This window comes from Lycium barbarum, chromosome 12, assembly GCF_019175385.1.
Source record: "Lycium barbarum isolate Lr01 chromosome 12, ASM1917538v2, whole genome shotgun sequence".
NCBI classification, from domain to species: Eukaryota; Viridiplantae; Streptophyta; class Magnoliopsida; order Solanales; family Solanaceae; genus Lycium; species Lycium barbarum.
In genome coordinates, this window is record NC_083348.1 from 39,998,281 (window position 1) to 40,006,935 (window position 8,655).

The 8,655-nt window shown below is 33.2% G+C and overlaps 1 protein-coding gene across 3 annotated transcripts; it reads right to left on the minus strand.

Annotated features, from left to right (window-relative positions):
* Positions 1–204: 204 nt before the first annotated feature.
* LOC132622646 (plant intracellular Ras-group-related LRR protein 4-like) lies at positions 205–7,729 on the minus strand. Of its 3 annotated transcripts, none has more exons than XR_009575957.1 (5): positions 6,643–7,729; positions 5,388–6,301; positions 5,106–5,297; positions 1,624–4,644; positions 205–876 (listed from the first exon to the last, which is right to left on the minus strand). XR_009575957.1 is itself a non-coding variant. In XM_060337289.1 (4 exons), exons 1-3 carry the CDS (start codon positions 7,304–7,306, stop codon positions 5,151–5,153), a joined length of 1,725 nt encoding a protein of 574 aa, XP_060193272.1. In that variant the 5' UTR covers positions 7,307–7,729; the 3' UTR covers positions 205–4,644; positions 5,106–5,150. The 3 variants fall into 3 exon arrangements, 1 of the variants encoding a protein (XP_060193272.1); XR_009575956.1 differs by having other exon boundaries at positions 205–1,427; XM_060337289.1 differs by having other exon boundaries at positions 205–4,644.
* Between the last annotated feature and the right edge of the window lie 926 nt (positions 7,730–8,655).

Sequence of the window (8,655 nt, forward strand, 5' to 3'; positions counted from 1 at the left end):
AAATAAAATATAACAAAGGAAAGTGATCTTTCTTCACTGGCACGACCACCAGAAAGGTGCACACAAAATGAGATCTAGTCACTTATATACATTGATCTTTGAAGCAGCACATGTCCGTGTTGGGATCTAAATAATCAGGGCGTCATGCGGAAACTAATAATTGCAAAACCTTGAACACGATAAATCAGATGACAAAGAAAAACATGCTAAAAGAGTCATAATATTCAAATGATATGATTTAATCAATTGATCTACATATGAAAACTAATATAAAAGCATAAAAACTATTGGGAGAAAAATCTCCCCTAAACACAACTCTCTAAAGGACTACATTGTGTATGCTATTGTGTTGTTGTATGAGAAGGATTCTTCAATTTATAGAGGTCCAAAACCTTTTCCTCCAAGAAAAGGACTAGCCAAATATGGAAGAAAATTATATTAATATGGAAGAAAATTATATTTTTCTTTCAGGGAAAAGTAAAACTCAAATATGGTAAGAAAATCAGGGCAAAACCCTAAAAAATCTCCTCTTTTGGCCTGGATTTTCTTGACAAAACTTGATCCGTCTTCTTCACATAATCTTCATCACTGTTGCTTGCCATGGTTAAAAATATGTTAAAAATATTATTGGTTAAAAATGATTTAAAAAATATTTTATTTTTATTTTTAAAGATGCAGCAGCAGGAATATTGAAAATATGATTGAAACTTCATCTCCACATGTAGTACTCCAGACAAAATCTTCATTATCGTGAAATTAGTTGCAGCTTGATTTGAATCGGCCTTGAACCTGTCTTCTACCCCGTTGAACCATCGGCTCGGATACCACTTTACTCTACCATTGGCTCTGATACCACTTGGGATCTAATCATCAGGGCTTCATGCAGAAACTAATAATTGTTAAACCTTGAACACGATAAATCAGATGACAAATAAAAACATACTAAAAGAGGCATAATATTCTAATGATATAATTTGATCAATTGGTCTACATATGAAAACTAATATAAAAGCATAAAAACAATTGGGAGAAAAATCTCCACTAAACAAAACTCTCTAAAGGACTACATTGTGTATGCTATTGTGTCGTATGAGAATGATTCTTCAATTTATAGAGGTCCAAAACCTTTTCCTCCAAAAAAAAGACTAGCCAAATATGGAAGAAAATTATATTTTCTTTCCAGGGAAAAGTAAAACTCAAATATGGTAAGAAAATCAGGACAAAACCCTAACAGTCCGACAACTTCAATGTGCATTTCTCCGATAACGACATTATTTCTGGAAAATAAAAATTATCGGCTCCAAAGTTCACAACCATTTTAGTCATCATCATCAAGCCATCAGTTTGTGGCTTGTTGTTTTCATCTTTTGCCATTATCTTCTCTCTTTATAATTTCAAATTCTTCAACTCATCATATCTTTGTATTTCTTGCACAACAAAAAAAAAAGGCTTCATTAAACAGGAAATTTACTATCCAAAATTTATTGTAGAATATTCAAAATAAATTCAATGAAGTAACTTTGTGCAAGACAAATTTAATAAACAAATGAAAGAGATAAATTATTAAAGAGAAATCAATGAAAAACACGGAACGGATAGGCAAGGCGTTTTCAGGAAACTAACTTTAGGATAGTAATTTCTTCTACACTGTGCAAGTGGTTAATGGGAAAGTCCATCCCATGGTACATGCTTATTCTAGAAATCAAAGTTGCACTCTTTAATTTCTTCTACCACAAGAACTCAATCCAAAGAACAGAGGATTTAGAGGAAGAAAATTAGGAAGAGAAGGCAGAATATGTTAAGTTGGAAATGAAGCACAAAGATGGTTTTTTCTAGTAACTCTATTGGCTTCTGTCAAAAATGGTTTTTATAGGCACAACTTTTTTTAGTAACTCAACAGATGCTTCATTCATTTTTTCAAAGAAAAGTAACGATTAGTTTCAAACTTGAATCAACACAATTGTTGGTTAACCCAACAGAAAGAAAACGGCACATCTAATATTCAAATTAGAAGTCCTTCAGATTTATTTCTTTAAATATTATTAGTAAATAATACTTATATATTATTATATACAGAGGCGAAGTCAGGATTCGAAATTTGTGGGTTCGGGGTTTTATTTCTTTAAAGTTACTGGGTTCTTAATTAATAATTTATACATATTTGACAAAAATTTTAATACAAATATATAGTTCGGACAAAAGTTACTGGGTTCGACCGAACCCCATCCGAAAGGCTAGCTCCGCCCCTAATTATATATATATAACAATATATATATATATCACCAAGTGACTATATCAATCGCTCACTCCATTTTATACAGATGCAACTTTATATATTATCTTATTGAACCAAAATAAATAGATATGTCTTTCTATAGATCACGCCACTTGCTCCAGCAAGTTGCCTGCTTCAGCTTGAACCTTGCCCAGATGAAGACTCCTCAGATAGTTCCTTGTGGTCCCCTCATTGAAAACAATTGTCTTTGTAATGAAATTTACCTTTCTTATAATGTATGTAGAACAAACAAGTCTATGGAAGATTGCATTCTTGTTTTAGTTTGTGTTACGATAACAACGACTAGCCTGATTCCTTTAAATTGCTTTTTGCCTTAGCTAGTATATATTACACATATTCAGAGTTGGGATCCACCTCGACAGTGTACTTCACACTGAGGCAAAAGTTGGTAAGGCGTTTGGTAATCTAATTATTCTTTCTATATCGATCTTTACACAAAAATATAATGCCCATGTAGAAATATATTACTTCCTTTGTTCACTTTTTCTTGTCCAGTATTTTAAAATTAGTTTTCGCTTTTACTTGTCACTTTTAGCATATCAAGAGAAGATAATTTATTTTTTTCTGTTTTACCCATAATATTAATTACTCACATCAAATCATTTTTCAAACCCAATAAAAATATGCATCAATTAATATGGATACATTGATAAATTATGTACTCCATTTATTATTTCTTAAACAGCGTAAAAATCTAAAATGAATAAGTAAAAGTGAACGGAGGGAATACTTATTAGTCATGTCGAAGTTTTGTAATCATTTATATCTTAGCAGCCAACTCACAAGAATAATGATTGTACAAAAGTTGTAGTAGCAGACATCTACGTTAATAATTATTCAATCCACTATCGACATTGTTCATTTCAAACAAACTATCCCCGACTTTAAAACGCGCCTTATGCTATAAGGCTTGTTATTTTAGGGAGAGTGTTACATATCGAATTCATAGTCTGTTAATATGGGATTAATGGAGAGCGTTACATATTTGTCTTATTGTTATGGGAGGATTAGGGAGAAGAAAGGGATTACTTTAATTTCTTTCTTTAAGCATTATTGTAAGTTATGACCAATATAATGACATGTGCCTAACAAAGGATGTTTCACATCACCACATATGGAGGCCAAAAGAGCAAAAATTGCCAGCCTTATTTAAACGCTCAGTAATCTTGAGGGCCACACGAACAATAATTTAGGATTTAATATTAGAAAATTCATCCTGATTCGCTGGTTTGATCTTTTACTTCAAGATGAAGTCACTCGTGTTTCTGAAGACTCAATTTTGTTTGACATAAATATTAAGCCACCTACATTGACCCTAGTCAACATTCATCTTCCAAATATTGTGAGATTCCAAACCCAAGATAACGACAGTTAACTAGTCTGAAACAGAATGATAAATAATACTCTATCTATTTTGATTTGACACGAAATTTAAAAAAATAAAGAAGACTCTTAAATCTTTTGTGGTCTTAAAAAATATGTAGAATGTAACAAAATACCTTTTAATTCTTACGGAAAGGTCTTTTGGCCACACTGATGTTGACCACAATGGCTCAAATGAGGGTAGCATATTAAATTTACACAGGTATCTAAGACAAATTTAATAATTTATACTTAGTTAATGTCATTCCTATCCTTCCCTCCTAAAATTCATCTTAATTTGAAATTGTACATGTAAAGGTTATGAAGGTCTTTTCATAGGTGTGGTCAAATTTGGACCAAATTGGTGTGGTAGTTTAGCAGCTTTCTTAATCTTATGATGTTAAACATGTGATGTAAAAAGTTGTATTAAAGAGTTACTAAAAAAAGGAAAGAGACATTCTTCCTAAATGGACTAAAAAAGAAAGCAATACAAACAAATTGAAATAGAATAAGCAGTATAATAATGATAATAACAACAGTTTCAATAAGAAGTCAACTCATAATAATTCATTAGGCCATTTGTCAATAGTTTAGCTCATTCATGATATCGTCATTATAAAATGGCTCATTCATGCCATCGCCGTTATCAAAATGGCTCATTCATCCATTTTTCATTAACGTCGGTTTTACAATACCTAATATGACACGTGGCCTCCAATTAGAGGTCCATGTTGTTTAATTAAACCAGCCCAATTTTTAATCCGAAAGTAATAAAAAAAATCTGACACATAAATGGAAAAATGGCATAGATGAGCCATTTTGGTAACGACGATGGCTTAAATGAGCCAAGCTATTAACAAATGACATAAATGAGTCATTTCCGATAGTTCGATGTCATATTTGAGCCTTTTCCGATGACACTGATGATTTTTGTTGGCAATGGTGGAATTCAAGAAGAATGGCAGCTCTCTTCCAGCTAAATTTCACTGTACGAGGGATAACAAAAGCATGTGAGGCGTTACCCTTACAACCCAACATTATATTATTCTAATTAATGCAGCAGCATGTCTGGTGCACCATCTACATTTATTAACTGACCAAAACAAAGGACATGAATTGAGAATAATCAATGGATAAAAAAATGTGTATCTATGTGTAAGAGCTAAGAACTATCCAAGCAGTCTGCTGGATCAGTGCCATGAATACTGGATCTCAGACACCAATCCACCAGCTGGTTACTGAATACTCCATCCTGTTTTTTAAAATGTTTAATCGTAAGAGTATTGGTCTAAATTACCCTTAACCTCTGCATAAACTGATAAATTAATGACTTCTTGTTTTCTAAAATGTCAAATATTTTATGATGAAGGCAGTTTGCTAACACGACTAATAGTGATTTGGAAGCAGAGGTATTATTAACAGGTAGTTGTAAGGAGAAGTAACTTACCATATAAAAATAAGGTCAAAAGGTTTTTATTGAAGCAGCAGTAGGTCATGCTTGGACATAGTCCATACCATTGCGCTTACGTTTGTTAGATCTTGAAAAGAAGCATATCTGAGCCCATGATTTCTTCTGCTTAACTGGCTGTGGCTTCGCATCCCTCTTGTCAACAAGATCAGCCATATGCTGCACAACAGCCTGATGACCAAAACAAACATTAGTGAAATAATTAGTTCAATAGAACAATAGTAAAAATTAATAATAGTATAAAATAAGATTCAAACATACCAGCGCTCCCATCTCAACAACGTTTCCTGGTGGCACTTCAAGAGGATTTCCTTCTGTCTTTAGTACACGCAAATGCGAAAGCATCCTAAATGAATCTGGAAGAATTCGTATCTGGTTGTTACTCATATCTAGCTCCTCAAGCATCTCGAGGTTTCCTATGGACCTAGGGAGTGATTGGAGGTCCGCAAAATTGTTGCTAATGTTGAGCTTTACGAGTGTGGTGGCAAAGCACAAGCTCTCAGGCATCGACTCAAGTTCATTGAAACTAACATTGAGCTCTTTCAAACTTGTTAAGGATGCCATAGTTGTAGGCAATTGCCTTATGTTATTGTACCGCACGGATAGAATCTCCAAAGAACCCATTCGTCCCAAGGCTTCAGGAAGGGCTTTAAGACGGTTATAGTCAGCACGAAGCTCTTTGAGTGAATTACATTGACCAATAGAGTGAGGAAGTTCCTCTAGGTCATTAGTCTCGACGATCAGTTTTCTGAGACTGACAAGGGATCCCACTGTCTCGGGAAGCACGGATAGCATGTTAGAGCTTAAATCGACTTCCTCAAGGCGAGTTAACCTGACTAAAGTCGAAGGCAATGTCTTCAGGTTATTTCCATTTAGATCAAGATAGACCAAGTTAAGTAGATCTCCTATTGAACCAGGAAGTTCAACAATTCTATTTCCATGTAAATCTAGCTTTTGCAATGATGAAAGTCCCCCTATGGTAGTTGGCAGCACAGCAATTCGATTCTCAGACAAATCCAAAGTTACCAAATTTGATAACTTCCCAAGAGAATCTGGAATCCATTCTAATTGCTCTGATAATTTTCTTCGAAGAATTAGCTCCTTGGTTCCTTTTTTGGCTGATACTTCTATCAAACTAGCAAGCTTAATCAAGCTCAATTTTTCACCAACTTGACCTACAGATAAAGGGCTTCTCCATCAAACTAAAGAATGTCGAATCAACAGAACAAAGAAAAAACATAATTTTCATATTCTGGGGATTGATTTCCCAGATAGTTACTCAACTAATAGTTATTATCTCAAAAAATCACATTTCTTTTTAATTCCAATTTCCTTCAACAAAGAAAGTGATTTTTTGAGATAATAACTATTAGTTGAGTGACCATATGAGAAATAACTCTATTCTAGGCAACAAAAGTCCCTCAATTAAGCTAAAATTTAATACACAATCCCAACAAAATACAAAAACCACATTGGTTAGAAGCCGTATATGGTGGAGGAAATAGATTAAATTTACCAGTACTAGTCTTCAAAGTGGAATCGACAATCTGGGGCGCTAAAGAAGCGTTCCCAGATCGAAATCCAACGCTAATTCCATCCATTTGAAACGTGGATTTCGCCTTCTTCACGTAACTATCGTCTCTTGTAACAAGTTCAGGCACTTTAACAGGTTCTTTCTCACTATAAAAGCTCGACGAAGACATCTTAGTAGTCGTTGTAGTTGCCGGAGAATTGAAACTGCTAGCGGAGAAGGAAGAAGACGAATTTGCCAAAGACAAACTACTCGAATTCCTTGAAGAAGCTGAAGATGTATTATTAGCTTGAGGATTCGACTTCGATGATGACAAGCATTTCGAAGCTCTTTGAATCAATTCATCGGAAAGGTAATGAACATTTTCAAGATCTAACAGTTTTATTGCTTCTCTTTTCTGTTCTTTATTTTGAAAATCAACTAAATTCCTCTGCATCTCTTGCAATATTTTTAATAGCTCTTCTGGAACATCTTTTCGTTTGTTTTGCCTAGCAATTGTTTCGAGCCTCATTTGTTCCTCCTTTTCCACGTTCATTATTAAAACTTTTGCTGCTTCAACTTCATCAATGCCTGGCCTTATTGGTAAAGATTTGTTAAGTCTCATTAGCTCTTCGACAACCTCGTCAATCGACATTGCAGAGGATCCCATTACAACAATTTGGTCGGACAAAAAAAAAAGACACACAATGTAAAAGAACAAAGACAACTTCGCTTTCTTGAATCAACAACCCCAGATCAAGAAAACGAAAAATATTGAGGAGGACATAAATGAATTCTCCTTTCTTAAGAACTTTCTAGAAGCGTCAATCAATGTTGACAAGAATACAAACGTTAATTACATCAAAATATAAGAAGAGAACACAAAAGATTTTTTTTTTTTTTTTAGTCTTTTATACTGTAAAAAAAAAACGACTGTTTTGGAAACACGCATAAAAAAAGCAAACTTAGGGACAAGAAAACCAAACCCCACTTAGGAATAGAACTCACTCACACTATTCAGTGGCTTCATGAAGAGAAAATGGAGCTAAGAAGAAGAGTTGCGTGAGAAAAAAAATGGCAAGTTTGGTTTGATGGAAAATCCAAGGATATATTACAATTTATTTATACAAATAAAAAAAACACGTGCCACCGCTTCAGATGTGGGTTCGGCCGAACCTAGTAGCTTTTGTCCGAATCATATATTTCTATTAAATTTTTTGTTAAATATGTACAAATTATTAATTAAGAACCCAATAACATTAAAAAATTAAAACCTCCAACCCACAAGTTTCGGATTCTGGCTCCGCCTCTGGGTATATTGATGCATTATTAGCACTTAGAAGTGTGAAGAATGAATTTATGATATAGTAATTCGATTGAAAATAAGAAACAGTCACAGTGGACTTGATTATGAATTTATAACTGATCGGTTATTAACGATACCTACCGTGGCGCTTCATTGTCTTTATATTTTGGTCCAGCACTGTGACAGCATCTAAAGGCCATCAAGGGAAAAATTAATTGGAATTATTTGGATATGGCATCAAATATTGTTTTGTTATTTTAAATCAACTTTTAGTATTTGCAGTAACAGTACAAAATTTAGTATTTGGAATATGGGTAATTGATTTTGTTGTTCTTTACAAATTCATTTTTTATTTTATGTCTTTTTTATAAGAAATTTTTATTTTTACATCTAAAAAATCTAAGAATAACATATAAGAGATCTGAAAATATCACTTTCTTCTATTCAAATTGTAAGTGCCCATAAAAGGCCATTTCCTCTTTGTTTAATAGTGAGAATTACAAATGTATTTAAAGTAAAATAATTGTTGTTAGTCATAAATTTTCAACATCATAAACAATTTTAGCAAGTGAGTTTTATGAAATTAATTCACATATGGTCACAGAACCTTATTCACTATACTATAACGATAAAATTGTGACAATATTTTTTTTTTTATATTAAAGTAATTAACTTTGCTGAAGATAACAATAAAGTTGCTCAATTTTACCCAC

Coding starts and splice junctions, on each gene's coding strand:
- LOC132622646 (XM_060337289.1), bottom strand. CDS start 7,306: ATGGGATCCTCTGCAATGTCGATTGACGAGGTTGTCGAAGAGCTAATG. Junction 6,302..6,642: donor CACTTTGAAGACTAGTACTG/GTAAATTTAATC, acceptor CTTTATCTGTAG/GTCAAGTTGGTGAAAAATTG. Junction 5,298..5,387: donor TTGTTGAGATGGGAGCGCTG/GTATGTTTGAAT, acceptor TTTGGTCATCAG/GCTGTTGTGCAGCATATGGC.